The sequence below is a fragment of the Natator depressus genome, chromosome 18, assembly GCF_965152275.1.
Source record: "Natator depressus isolate rNatDep1 chromosome 18, rNatDep2.hap1, whole genome shotgun sequence".
NCBI classification, from domain to species: domain Eukaryota; kingdom Metazoa; phylum Chordata; order Testudines; family Cheloniidae; genus Natator; species Natator depressus.
In genome coordinates this window covers 11808747-11823143 of record NC_134251.1, presented here as the reverse complement: position 1 = coordinate 11823143, position 14397 = coordinate 11808747, and the positions used below count along the sequence as shown (strand labels likewise).

Sequence of the window (14397 nt, the reverse complement as noted above, 5' to 3'; positions counted from 1 at the left end):
TTGGCACCTCACCAAACCCTGCTCAAGAGCCATAAATGCTCAAATAAATTGGTTAGTCTCTACGGTGCCACAAGTACTCCCTTTCTTTTTGTGAATACAGACTAACACGGCTGCTACTCTGAAACCTGAAATAAATCCCTAGGTGTTTTATAACCCCCTACAGTTACAGTGCCTTTGAGCCTGAATGCTCCCAAAGTACTTCACAAGCTAGAGTCAAACAGCGCTGCAGAAACACAGCCATCTGTGGAAGGTGGCACCAGCCAGTGGACAGCACATGGCACAGCAATTTTCTGGGAGGTGAGAACAGACAGATTTTGGCCTCCAAGTTATACCTCTTACAACCAGTGCCATGGACTTTTAATATTCCTGCAGTGCAGACAAGAGGTCTGCTTGCAAGATCTTGTTTAAGAGACTCTCCCTTTGCCCAACCCACATTAACTTATCCCCCTCACAAGGTAGATGGACCAAGTTAACCCATCCAGGATCTGAAGCTGTGATTTCAAGGAGTTTCGATTTCAAGCAAGATAGGTCGATCCCTGATCCAGCCTCTTTGGTTATAGAGCCAGGACACGTGCTACAGCAGGCATGGTGGTACACAGGGGGGAGAAGTGGTGCTTATTTGTGGAATTCCAAACATCTCCCCTCTGTATTTATCTAGGGCCCTGCAACTTCAGTTTCAATCTTAAAAAAAAAGCCACGTTTAACCATGTCAGGACTTTCAGACAGCTCTGGAGGGTGTGCCCTGAGAGTGAACAACACTTCATCTGGCCTCTCTGTACCAGTCCTCCGGAGTCAGCCTTTAGAGTCCTAATTGAGAGAGATGTTCCCGTGCTATGAGAATGGAAATCACAGACAGTCAAGGCTGCCCATTGCCGGGCCTTCCTGCTACAGCAATAAAAGCTGCAGCTTCTCTGGTTTTGTCACTAGCATTTTAGACGTTTCATTTCTGACAGTTTTCAAGCTGACAATTTGTTGCCAGCTGGCAACGACCGAACTGCAGCCAGTACAAAGCTGGAACCAGAACAGAGAGGGCCAAAAGATTGCACCCCACCCCAATTCCAGCACATAAAGCAAGCCAGGTAGTTATAAATTAGACAACCGATCCTAGGCATGATGGCTAAAATCTACTGAAAAATAAGTCAATCATGAGACACTAATAGGACCTTGGGGAATAAAAGCATTTGACAATATTACCTAGAAATTATTGCTGTCTGGGCGGATATGAAATGGGAAAAATCAGGGAGGTGCTTCCTAGAGCTGCGCATTCTCAAGACAACACTTCAAAGGTAGCCTGACCCTGCCAAGCTAACATAGTTTAGCCAGAGCTCTCATGAAATTTTACTAGCCTAGACACAAAATCTTTTCTGCCACCCTTGTGATGTGATATTTTATTTGCCCATCCAAAAAACAGAAGTTATTTGTGCTGGACAAGCAGAATTTTGAAAAGCTGAGCCAAGCCCAGCTCTGAACCTTTCCAGGCAGTGAACAGAAATGCAGCCCTGCACAGCTGAGCACACCCCCTGGGGCTGCAGCCTGAAACTGCCCTTTGCAGCCAAAGAGTCAAAAGCCTCTGTAATATTTTTGCTCAATATAATCTAATTCCCCAGTTCAAATCCAACCCAAGTCAGCTATAAACAAAAGCTCCTGGTTCCCAGTCCTCTGCTCACCATGAGAGTACGCATCTCTTTAATAGGCCATCTGTGTTGGCCTCGCATTCGGTTAACTTTACCGCAGCATTTCCTAAATGTGGGACACAAAATACCACAGGAAGGTCAAGTACTTCAGCAGAGTAAAGGTGACTGATAAATGCCCTTTTCATTGGCTGCCTCTAAAACAGCAGAACAAGTGTCATAAACAATGGCTTTTTAAAGTAATGCAGCCGTGGCAGATTCCCTCCCCCCCCCGCCAACTAACGAACACATGCTCTGGAAAATTCCTCACCAACCAACAGTTTAAACAGTACCTCTAATTATTCAAGCTTAAGAGTGCAGAAGAAAAATTCAGCAGGGTATGGGTGTTACATGTTCTGTTACAATAGCAGCTTTGGGTGAGATATGAGCAAAACCAGCAAGTCTGTAGAAAACTTTGGCAAGATCTGTGGAATTTATATTGTACTTGACCTCAGGCATTTCAACAGCAGATGGTATTTTAAGATGGAAGGAGGGTCAATTACAAAGATATTTATTACCTTGTTATACTGAATTGTCTTTTGCGGCTACAACCAGGCCAAGTTATACAGAAAATGTGCTCATCCCAAACACAACCCTACTGGAGTCCATGCAGTTCATTAATGGATATGGCCATTTACTTTCCTCCTGATCTGTCTTTTCAAAAACACGAGCAAAGGTATCATGTCCCAGTATAAAGAATATTCTATTAACTGTTTGCAAATATAGCAACATTATTTATGTGGAGCCTTTCTTTCAAGTGAATGGGAGGTTTGGGTAAAGCAGGTACATCTAGTCTAGAGAGAAACTTTTGCATCACGGCATTTTGATGCTTCCACCATGATGACACTGCAGTGGCATGTTCCCCAGCGTGACCCTTACATCATCACAAAACAACAGGATGTCACACATGGACTCCACAAGCTAGGCTTGCAGGGCATGATCCTGTAAAACCAAAGGTGCAGCAACATTACTCCAGCCACACTGCAAAATGCAGTGCTTGGTTATTCCAGTAGGACAATCACAAATGAAATTGTTAATGTTGGCACTTAAGTAACAATAGTAAGAGCACAAAAGGTACCACCCATTGTGATGGCTGGATGAACTGGTGGGAATTCAGACTTTTCTGCGGCGTATTTCACTTTGACTGGCTGCAAACTTGCACAACAGCACTTGATTTCATGATCAAAACCCTTCAGAATCAGAAGGGTTGAAAATCCCTTGTTGTGGGGGAGACACACCATAATTCCTGCCTTTTCCTTAAACCCAGTAATTCCTGCCATCTCACTGATAAACATCAATTTAGCACAATTTGAAATACTCAGCTGCAACAATAGATACAAATAAAGGCCAAGTTCATTTCCCAAAAGCTTTCTGCTCAGCTGCTGAGCTTCAGGTTCACTGACTGTGTTTCCTTTAAGGTGCAGAAACACTTTTCATCTAAGTTTCAGCCACTCCCTGGGGACTCACACCTAACCAGGGAACATCAGAGGACTCCGACTGATCTGCTTCTGTAACTGTGTCCTGCAAAACTTCAGCAGGTTACAGCTCATTGAGAGAGGGAAATAAGCAACTCCAGGATGCTGGCTCACACCAGAATTTTTACTGCACAGAAAGAGAAATGAACTCGACAGGTGTGAGTGTGCACAGTCTGAAAGCTACAAATGCACCCTCGAAAGCAAACAAACAATCTGTGAATCTACACATCGGACCCCATGGCTGACACTCTGGATCACCAAAGGGCTCTTTTTGCTGCCTGAGAGTGGAGTGGGTCTACTGTAAATGACAACAGCGGGCAGGGGAAGTTTGGTGGAAGTCAGGCACAACCAGAACTGATGAGAGTCACGCTACCTGATAAGAGACTCCAGAATAGCTGGGGTAGGGCCCTTCTGAAACTCCAGCTCTTTGTAGTGCAGGGCCTTAGCATAGGCACGGCATTTGGCAGCTCGTTCCCCCAACAGGACAATTCCATTATCATCTCTTAATGGCAACGGACCCTGGAGAGGAACAGGTCAGAATCAGAAATCAAGTGGGTGTGCAGGAGAGGAGGACAGCATGTAAGGATAACCACCCCCACCCCACAACAAGGGGCTCTCTTTTACCTTGTCACTGTGCTCCATGAATTCTGCCAGGTTCAGCAGGGTCTGAGTCACCTCTGCAATATCCTGAGAAGTGAGGGCCAACTCAATGCTTCGGATCAGCTCATCCTGTTGGTCTTCATTCAGCTCAGACCAGCAGGAAACGAAGGCAGCATTGAAGAGATCTCTAGGATGGAGGGAAAACAGGATTAGAAGTAGGAATTAACCATTCACTGTAAAACCAACTTCTGTTCTCCTGCTGTGGGCTGAGCTCCTGTGTTCAGCTATGCGGAAGCCAACATGACGACAAAACTGAGGTCCTGGCCACTTGTGGTCACTGAAGATGCCCTGGCTTTTTTTAAAATAAGAGATTTTAACCCTGCCAAATTCCAAACACAGATAACTGCACTATGCCTCTTTCGATTCCCTTTGAAGTTTGATAGATACGGAATTCTTCACTGCCTTTCCTAAGTCATTGTGTAGTACTGCCATGCACTAAATATCTACTCTGTTCCACCTCAGATGTAATGACATTTCAGTACTACACTCAGTGATTTCCGTACTGTATATAGGCTGAGCGATCTGTCTGTAATGCACCTTCACCTCTGGCAGTTTCTTTCCGTGGCCTTGGACAAGTCACCTCTTCCTCAGTCTCCCTTCACAGGAGGGAGTTAGGATGCTCATATGTGCTCTGGAGATATATTTGGAGACAATTATTATTATGAGTGGACCTGAATATTTTAAGTAATTTTACTTTTGTCTTTAGATGAGGAGTGAAAGTGAGGGTGGAGTCCTTTCTAGTCCAGCAGATTGACCCTCAGGCCATGGCCCAACAAGAGGTTTTACCAACCCTTTGCACCATCCTAGGATAGAGTTCTACATAAAACTGGCTCTCCAATATGAGGCTTATCACTTGCTGCCTCAGCATTCTGCCTGCTGCTGAAACTATTTCAGAGGTTCTGTAGAGAACCAAAGTATTTCTTGGATCATTATGAAGCTTAACAGCTAGAAGAATCTTGCTGAGGTACTAGAAATCAGAAACCAGACTCACAAGAGAGCAGATGATTAAAGCACTGACAAATGCAACCTCAGCCTTCTTTCTGTAGTTGATTCTAAGTGCGGTTATGTGGGGACACACTACAAGAACATATTAAACCTTAAATAAAAGACTAAAATGCATAACTGGGGAGGCTCTTGCTTTCGCTGTCTTAGTACCCTTCCTGCAATTAGCTGCTTTATTCATTTTTAATGCAGAGAAAATAGGATATAAAATGAATATAAATAAGTTTATCTTGAAATTCCTGGTATTATCTATATTAAATATTACCTTACATTTACACAGTGCCTTTCAGCACAAAGGTTTCCAACCTGCTTTACGAACCACATGTAGAAAAGTCACTGCAGTTATCACTGGGGGTGGAGGACAGTAACCTGGCAGCCAGCTACTACGCAGCCTGCTGCACAACAGTGAGGGGTGGGAGGTTTTTGGCCAAGCGGAGGGATTCCTGATCTTTGAAAAAGCATGACAGGATGTTTGACACAGAACCTCTGCTTTGAAGATCTAACTCAAGAGGCTCACACACAAGTTGCAGAGAACTTAGTTTACCTACCTGAGTGGGACAAGGGGCTGAATAAATGCAGCCAGGATTAAAACATGTGGTTGCAAGGAGTCTTGTTATTCCAAACACTATGCTTAGACCCCAGAACCACAAGAGATCTTAATGGCTTAAGCACTGGCTTTGAAACACTTTATTTTCCTTCTGTGCAGAGTCCTGCAATTCATGCTGGTATGCACAGGAATGAGAAATTCTTGTGTTTATTTCTTCAGCACAAAATACCCAAGATTAAATTTAAAAAATAAAATCTTTTAAAGCAATATGATTATAGTGGACTGGAATAGCAGGGGTGTGTCTATCCTTTCTGCTCTGAATACTGTATCTGGGCTCCAGCCTGAACTAGTGAGGCAGGGAGAATGTCCCTTAGTATTTTTACTGGACATGTGTTGACATCACAAAGTTATCCCATAGGCTGTGCTCACTACAGAATGGAACTGGGGCATAGCAGGGGTTGCTGCAGGGAGGATTAAGTGCACGGGCAGAGCTCTGTGTGCACATGGGGTGGGGGGGAAGATGGGGGCACTCTGGGAGTGGGGCTAGAATAGCAGGGAAATACGAAAGGACAGACCTGAGATGCATTTGCAGAGCTGTAAAGGACACTTGCACAACATTTGCCCACACAGCAAGCCCCAAACTTTTGCCATGCTATCAGCCTTTCCATTACATGCGTGCTACAATTCACTTCTATCACAAAAGCAAAACTAGAAACGAGTGGCTCTCTTGTGACAACAGTATCAGGTTCCCGCCCAGTGAAGTGACAATTATGTGCCACAGGAAAGAGACGAACAGGCGGCTGCTCACGAAAACCAAGTCGCCCTAGACCTACTGGTTACAATGCTATTAAATCACAGCAATTTATTCCACCTTACCTGAGATGCAGGGCTCTACAAACTATTTTCTACTTTCCTGTTTTTCCAGCTTCACTTTTATTTTCCTTCTATTATTCTGGAAAGAGCAGCAGGCAGAATCATATTGAAAATTCTCCTCCCACTCAAGATCGCCCCTCGAGGAGCTGCCAGTCAGGAATGCCAACTATTTTATTCCCCTTCCCCCAGCAATAGGCAATTCTATGTAAAATTCAGCCGCTTTTATGTGAGTTTCCATTTCCTTACCATTTATTTGGCTTGTGCCTGCTGCTGCAAGCACATTAAGGAGAGGCAGGAAATACAGAATGACTGTACCTGGCCATAGGGTTATAGGCCTGAGCCAAGGCCCAGCAAGAGCGCAGGGATGGCGATGAGGAATCTTTCAGTAACTCCAAGCTCAATCGCCGCAGCCATTCCAACCAGTCATCTTTGGAGACTCTTCTTGCTGCTCCCCAGGCCTGAAACACAAAGCAAGACAGCTCAGCTGCTGAGTGCGGTGCCAGGACGTGAGCCCGAAGTAGAGGATAAGAGGCTTCAGCGAGAGAGGTTTCTACTCCATAGCTCTACATCTCATCTGGTACAATCTGTTCTTCCATTCCCTGCTGGGGTTCTCCTTCCACAGGGCCATTTGCAACAATCCAGCCTCACTTCTAAGCAACCCACCCAAAGCATGTTCCCATCGCTCATGATAAATGTTTAACAAGCAAGACCTGCAGCCATTCTCTCTCCTTTGCAAAACACACCCAATGTCACGTCAGTGTGAAGCATCAGCTTTGAAATACCTACTAGCGTGTGTCTAGAATTAGAACAGCAGGGTCAGCTTAGCCCCTCATCCTGCTGGGGAGAGGGAGTGCCACAAATACACCCTTTTGAATCTAGCCTCATGATCAAACACTGCTCACGTGACCAATCATAATTGTGCTATTGTCCTCCTAAGAGCAGATGGAGAACACCCAGTGCGAACACCCAGAGGCTGGCCAAAGTACTCCAATGCCTCCTGTTGGGAAGAGGTGCCAAGGATAAGCACTACAATTAGCGGAGCGGTAGCCATGAACTTGTCGTAAGTAAAACCCAGTTCCTTCATTGCACTTACTGCTTAAAGCAAAGGGCTACATATCAAAGTCATTATTGTCATTCTTGGCCAATACTTTCCTGCTATTTCCCTCTGAACCAGTCACTATTTATCTGTGGTCTAAATAGTCTCACATGTACAAATACCTAGACATGCATCCATGCACAGAACTGTAAAGCACCACAGCGAACAAGACTAACTCTAACATGGAACAGAGAGCACTTTACACAGTTGCCTTTAACAATGGGCTATTCCGAAGGACAGTGAGGGTAGAAAAAAACATTACAATGGAGCTGAAGTAGTTAAATCCAGAAGTAAATGGTAGACCATTCCAAGGCTCACTCCTTAGAATCAAGGAGTCTTGTGAACACTTCAGAGACAGGGAAAGAGCCCTTAGTATTACTACAAGGCCCCTTTCAATCCAGCATCTGAACTGCTCGCAATTCATCCCCTAAAACCAAGAGAGAACCTCAAAGTTGCTTATAAGCTTAGAATTCTAAAGGAAGCCCCCTGACACCAGACAAGTCTACTCTTGTGGCAATGGAAGAGAGCCCTGAAAATGTTCAGATGCTCCAGACATAACTCTTTGATCAAGGAACCGACAGCCCCCGACCTTCTGCAGCAAGCTACTGTGGGAAATCCATAACTTACCTTCTGCAGGTTGATGGTGCTGACGTGTAATTTCTTCATAGGTCCTGTTTCCACAGGGCCACTGGTCAGCGTCTCTCCCTGGCTGCTTCTCAGCATTCGGTGCTGATAAATCAGGGGATCCTCCTCTTCATCAGCAAGGGTGTAGCCCTGCAATCAATGGCTCAGAATGAAGGCCAGGTGTGCCACTATTAAGACCTTCTTTAATGTGCACAGCCCTTCCCTCTCCATCTCTCCCCTCCCACTTTCTGCTCAAGGCTACCAGTCTGGGTGAAAGGAAACTCAAGAAGTTCCCAACTGTTAAGCTAGATTTGTGGTAGGGGGATGATCTTTCAGAACAACATATTACGTCTTTGGCATCTGTGAGCTCAGGTCATCCCAGTCCCATAAGCACTAGCTGCCAAGAAATCTTGGCTCCCAACACTCGAGGGTGGAGAAGCTAAACTCAGTCATATCGTTGTGAAATAATACACCACAAACCAGCCTCTTTTCCCACTGTCTTCCAGTTGTCTCAGTGAGAGCTGCAGAAAGACATTGTGCTAGTGACAGGAGAGGACATAATAATGGAATTATGTTGAGAAATATGGAGCAGTTCCTGACTTATGAACCATGGGACCTACTGTAGTAAACTGGGATTGGGCAGGAGAATCCTTCCTTGGTCCTAGGGTGGAAATGATGAAGAAGATACATGAGAGAGAAGGAAAGACACCAACTACTATTGTAGATCCCTCCTAGACATTTCAGAGACTTTTCTACGGGGAGCCCAAGTTTTACAAGGCAGATAAGTTTTCCAGTTTCAGTCTCAAAATACCCAACTGTATTATGTCTGCTCTACAGAACATGGAAATAGTTACTCTGCATGCAACAGCGAGAAGCCTACACGTGTCTTCTGCTGCAGTAGCTTCAGTACAGAACCTACCTGAATCCAACTCTACACACATGGCTGCATTCATACAAGCCAGCTCAACACATGGCTGCATTCATACAAGCCAGCTCACCTTCACAATCCTGCAGATGAGAACATCATACCGCTGGTGGTTTATTCGATGACGCACCAGGACCTTGTTCACCATTGGGATAAAAATCTGGTACTATATGGGAGAAGGAGGCAAAAGCCAGTTAGTCAGTCTCACCAAGACTAAAATATACCCACTGATTTCATCTTCAATTCATTGAGCAGCTAGAAGCAGAATCTGAAAAACACATGCTACCAAAAGCTATTGGTGGGGCAGGAAGGGGAGACACTGTAAGGGGCAAACCCACTGCAGTACACAATTGTTGACTGGAAAGACTGCAAAACTGGGCATTGTCTCTCTAAAATCCAGGTTGACTACATGTTAAACACTCCCATTTTAAAGCCATGAAAGAAATTCCCTCCTCTCTGGGAGCTGTCACACTTAAAAAGGAAATTACCTTCTTCCCTAGCTGGAAGACCAGAGAGGACAATGTATCCATGGCAGTTGGCCGTAGCTCAGGGCTTAGATCTAGGGTCCGCACGATGGGGTGAATAATCCGTGAAGCATAGTCAGTGAAATCCAGGGATTCTGTCAGGCGGTCCACAGTCTCCAAAGCAGCTCTGAAAGCAGAGCAGAAAGAGGGGAGGACTGTTTCATTGATGGGGCAGGATAGGAGGAGAAGGCTGATTATAAAGATACAAGTGATCTATGCACATATGTCTCAGCCATCAGCAACAATAGAAATAGACATGGCAGTTTAGTGGGCTTTTGGTGACAACACTTGCAAGACTGCTTGAATATGGCAACGACTAAGACAATGGCAGGTGAAAGCTAGGATTTATCAGTGCATCTGAGAAACAGAGCACTAGCGCTGAGGCATTCAATTAAATAAAGTAACAAGTACTACGTGCATCTGATTATCGAAAACCTAGCCTGTAGAGGGACTAATCAGCAATCTGTGCCATGTAGGACCACAGCAGCTACTGAGGAACACAGATGAATGGAGGCAGAGTGGAGGAGAGAGGACAGAGTTGGCAGATACTTACTTGCGAGCCACCAGTGGGACGTCTGGGGCATCAAACAGCTTTACAATGGGAGGTAGTAACAAATGCAGGTAGTCATCCAAGTTAGCTCCAAACAGCTGGATCGCATTCAACAGCTGGAGGGAAAGATGATCCGATACCACCCAGCTTAATAAAGTCATGAAACAGCAATGTTTTAAAGTAACCCTATCTCCAGTTAGAAGCTGCTCTGGCACAGAGCATTCACCCGAGCACTGACTGAAGCACTTTATCCCATGCTATTACTGCAGTAGGGCTATTCCACCCCTCCTGCTTCAGTGTAGCCAGACGGGGACTATGCTCCTGGACAGGCAGTACCAACATGTCACCTCACAGGCTGGATCACTCACCTTGACAGAGACGTTGCGTCCTGGGCTACTGTCATGCATGAAGACCCGTAACATGTGAGGAATGAGCTGAGGCAGATAGAGCTTGAACTCGCCCCCAAGAGCCACCACAATTTGCTCAATAAGTAGGATAATTGTGCTCTGTATAGAATTGTTCATGACCCAGAAGTCCTGGAGGAGAAAGATAAAAAAGGCTCTCTATAGCTGAGCTGCATGCAGTACGGGACCAGGAGACAGCATAAGGCTAATGCTAGATACAGTGAAACTTGCAGAGAGAATTTCTCCTCCATTAGGCAATCCCCTGATTTAAGCAACTTAATAAAAAACAAAACACCCAAGCCACCTATTTAACACTGCTTATTACACCAGCTTTAGGGCAACAGGCGAATCATTGGTTACAATCACAATGCTCCAGCTTCCATCCCACGCTGTTCAGCAGTAGTTGGCAAAGCCCAGGCTCAATCCTACCAAAGAAGAGGATGGCACGTACCCTCCACTGGAGTAACACCTCTGAGGCTGGATTAGAAGAAGAAACTATTATTGTAATATTAAGTGAGATTTTATTAATCAATATTTTTCTCCATTCATTAATAATTTCCCTGCCTTCCACAGCTGCAAAGGTTTGTTAATCTCCCCCGATCTCTCTTTCTAGGTGGATAGGTACATTGTGACTGTGATATTCCCTCAAGAATGACCCCACCTGCTCAATAAAGGAAAGCAGAATTAACCACCTTCCAGGATACTGGGGTTCAGGCTAAGGGTTGTACTCACTCTCATGAGGGTGACAATTTCATCCATATAGGGTCGAATATGGCTCCTCACAAAAGACACCAACATTCCTAGCTGCTGGAACAGGAACTGAAAGGAAGAGACAGATAGGTGCTCAATGCTGCTATCCAAATGCCCATGCAAATCAGGGCAAATCTGATTTCAAAGGCTAATTGCAAGCACCTTTAAAAACTAAACATGCACAGCTATGAATGCTGGAAGTCTGGGGCCAAATTCTCTCTCTCAGCCTCAACCCAGAGTTGGTATTTTTATCCACTGCCATGAGTATTTAAAACTTTGGATACGCAGGCACCAAAGGGATTCTACGCACGTAAATTGATTAGGTGTTTAAACAGACTCGCAAGTCTGAACCCAGAGTCTGAAATATCACATCGCTTCATACATTCAGATCTGGAGGCTGCTTCTGAAAATGTAGCCCCAATCTCTTGCCCCTGACTACTGGCCAAACTCACCCAGATTTTAAGATACTTTGTTCTATATTCTCTCCCTCTCCCCACCAAGGCATACTGGTGGAATATTACAGGACAGATTGCAGTACTTGCCAGGTTAACAGTTCATTAGAAAGATGGCTAATTGTATCCTGGGAGTATTGTGACCTAGAACATTCTACGGTACATTTGCTGTGTCTGGTTCATGATTCACTTTGATCAAGCAAAACAAAATCATGCGCAACTATCCGCTGTAGCGATTTTACTTTTGAGTCTGGTGTGAAATAACGTAACAATTTGGGTGAGCGCCCCTGGTCCACAAATGCTTATTTAAAACCAAAACAAAAAAACCAACAACATATGTATCATTTTCTATTACGTTTCGCAACGTAAAACTTGTGGCGTAGATTGTAATTGGTGTTCGTAGCAAATACAGGCCAATGTGCTCCAAATCACAAGTGGAGCTCAGAAGAATAGATTACGGGGTTTAATGAAAATCAGGTAAGTGGACAAGGGATAAAAACCAGCCTCTTTGGCTAGGGCAACACATACATGTTTACTGAAAAATAACCCAGAGGTCTTGTAGAGTTGCAAGAGGATGTTTACATACAGTGCAGGGAACTGCCTTGTTTGTGCTTTGTACCCACCTCAGCTCTTCTCCCCAGTACACTTTCACCATCTTCTTTTACCTGAAAATTTTTAAAGAGAGTGTGCAAAACTGCAGAGCTTTCAAGCAAGTTAGGTCAGTCATGTCTAGGCACTTGGCAACCCCAGAGCGCTAGGGTTTTTCATTCCAATCTGAGCAGTAATTCAGTCTGGTAGAGGACTGCCAGTGGTGACTGTGGTTCTGTAGCAGGAATGGGGGTAATTCTGTTGCTCCCATCCCACATGTAAAACACAGTTCCAGTATCTCATGCAAGTTCCCCATTACATACACTCTTGAGGAAGAGGTTCTGCTACAGCCAGCCATCTTAGGTCAGATGCAGCTGAGGCCCATTCTTCTGATTCAATGTTACATTTAAGTGAAAATTGCTAAATGAGAAAGAAGTGAGGTGCTGTGGAATCATTGTCCACTCAGCTGTGAATGTCAACTGACTGCAGCAAGTCAAATTCCCTGCACAGGAGGATGAAAGCACACCGCTTTGCTAGAGGTTTAAGACGTTACATGCAACATGTAAAGACACACTGTGCAGCAGGGCATAAAACTGCAGAGGCCACTGAAAGCTGTGGGACTTGCACAGGATGGCTTAAGAAGGAAGCAGAACCGAGAGCTGGCCATTTGGGGGGGGGGGGGGAGGGAGGGGAATGTTTGGTAGCAGATGTTTCAATGGAGAGGGAGAATGTTCTGATCAATGCCCAGAGGAGAGAGAAAGCAAAGCTGGTAGCTCACTTTCGCAGCATGCTTGGCAGCAACACTCAGTGCAGGAGCACCCAAAGCCAGTCGCATTCTCTTTACAATGGATTCTTGTTTTGGGAAGGGGGAGCAAATTCCTAGCACTCACCTCTCGGATGGCACCATCGCAAACCCGAATTACATTGAGAAACGTTGGCATGACCTGGGGCAGGAACTGCACACACTTCAGCCCGAGGGATTTGAAAATAAAGGTGATGGCTTGGACGACCATAGTGTGATGGTGGGACAAGGATTGGTCTCGGAAGATTCTCATCAGCGCTACCATGGAGACAGCAGGGTAGAACTCATCCAGAGGGAGGTTTCCCATGTTCACTAACATCTCACTGGTGCTGTAATCAGCTGGGAAAAGGTAAGGAAGAGTCACTTACATGTGTACACACAATGCACACCAACGCTGCACTTCAGACACAGCTGGCTAATGGGGGGGAAAGAGGAATTTACATTAACAACATGCTCAGAGGAGATGACCAGTCCGTGGGAACTTAAACCAAAGCCCTGAGACCCTGAAAGTTGTATTCCTAAATTTAGAGGACAGAAAAAAACTTGGCTGCATGGATATCTCAATATTTGCACCAAAAGAATAAGAGTAGGGGAGGGGCATCTTTAAGACATTGTGCCCCAACCTGCCCACTGCACTTGCTTCTTTGCTGAGACTCTGTTTATAGAAAGAGCCCAGAAGCTTTCAGGGTAGGAACAGGTGGAAGAGGAGAGGTACGATCTCCAGAGTATTGGCCCCTACAGAGCCTGGACACTTCTTCCATGCATGGGGTAATGTTGCTAAACAGCCATAGGGGAACCCAGGCAATGGTACTGCAGACGTGCTACTGAGGAAGACAAAACGGTATAGCAACACTGACTTGGCTCACTGCAGAAGAGATCCCCAGGTTTCTGTCAGGTCACCAGGATTTATGGGGTTGGGTAGAGGCACAGCTCCAAGATTAACAGTCCCCTCTCTCCAAAATTTCTTCTGTCACAAGAGGTTGAGGGAAACAGGTGAAATGATCAGAGTTTTCCTGCTCCCCTCCCATGCTCTTTGTGCAGGAGAGGGGAGTCTGCCCCCAGGAAACTAAAAGCTATCACTAACCGTACAGCTTTAACGCTCGTGGTTCTGGCCTAGCTACCGGTCATCTTTCTCAGCTGCAGTTCTTCAACACAACAAGAGCTGAGACTAGTGTCTCAACAATAACACGATCTGCCCTTTGATTGCACGTTACAACACTGCTCATCCCCTGGTGGCCACCTGGGAGGAAAATTCATGATCCCACTCTGCTTTTGTAAAAAAATGAAGGGACAACTCTGCCATTCTGGCCAACATTCCTCTCCTAGGGACACACTTACTCATGCCCAAAGGTGTGAGTGCGCCAGAGCCTAGCACATGTCACCTGAGACATTTGCCTCCATGGCTGGATGCACTGCAGTGACTGACTGACTGACTTTGTAAATCACTTTTAAATA

General features: G+C 45.3%; 1 protein-coding gene across 2 annotated transcripts in view; it reads right to left on the bottom strand.

The window, feature by feature from the left end:
- MTOR (mechanistic target of rapamycin kinase) overlaps positions 1 to 14397 on the bottom strand; it is a 102967-nt gene that overhangs the window by 71367 nt on the left and 17203 nt on the right. Inside the window, exons 19-29 of one of the 2 annotated variants that reach the window (XM_074934077.1) lie at positions 13031 to 13281; positions 12176 to 12217; positions 11083 to 11169; positions 10315 to 10482; positions 9950 to 10062; positions 9361 to 9523; positions 8946 to 9038; positions 7951 to 8097; positions 6543 to 6685; positions 3770 to 3932; positions 3519 to 3664 (exon numbers count right to left, since the gene is read on the bottom strand). In XM_074934077.1, the coding sequence (XP_074790178.1) occupies positions 3519 to 3664; positions 3770 to 3932; positions 6543 to 6685; positions 7951 to 8097; positions 8946 to 9038; positions 9361 to 9523; positions 9950 to 10062; positions 10315 to 10482; positions 11083 to 11169; positions 12176 to 12217; positions 13031 to 13281 (1516 nt within the window). The remainder of the gene's footprint in view (positions 1 to 3518; positions 3665 to 3769; positions 3933 to 6542; positions 6686 to 7950; positions 8098 to 8945; positions 9039 to 9360; positions 9524 to 9949; positions 10063 to 10314; positions 10483 to 11082; positions 11170 to 12175; positions 12218 to 13030; positions 13282 to 14397) is intronic. The other variant, XM_074934078.1, reaches the window with a different exon arrangement.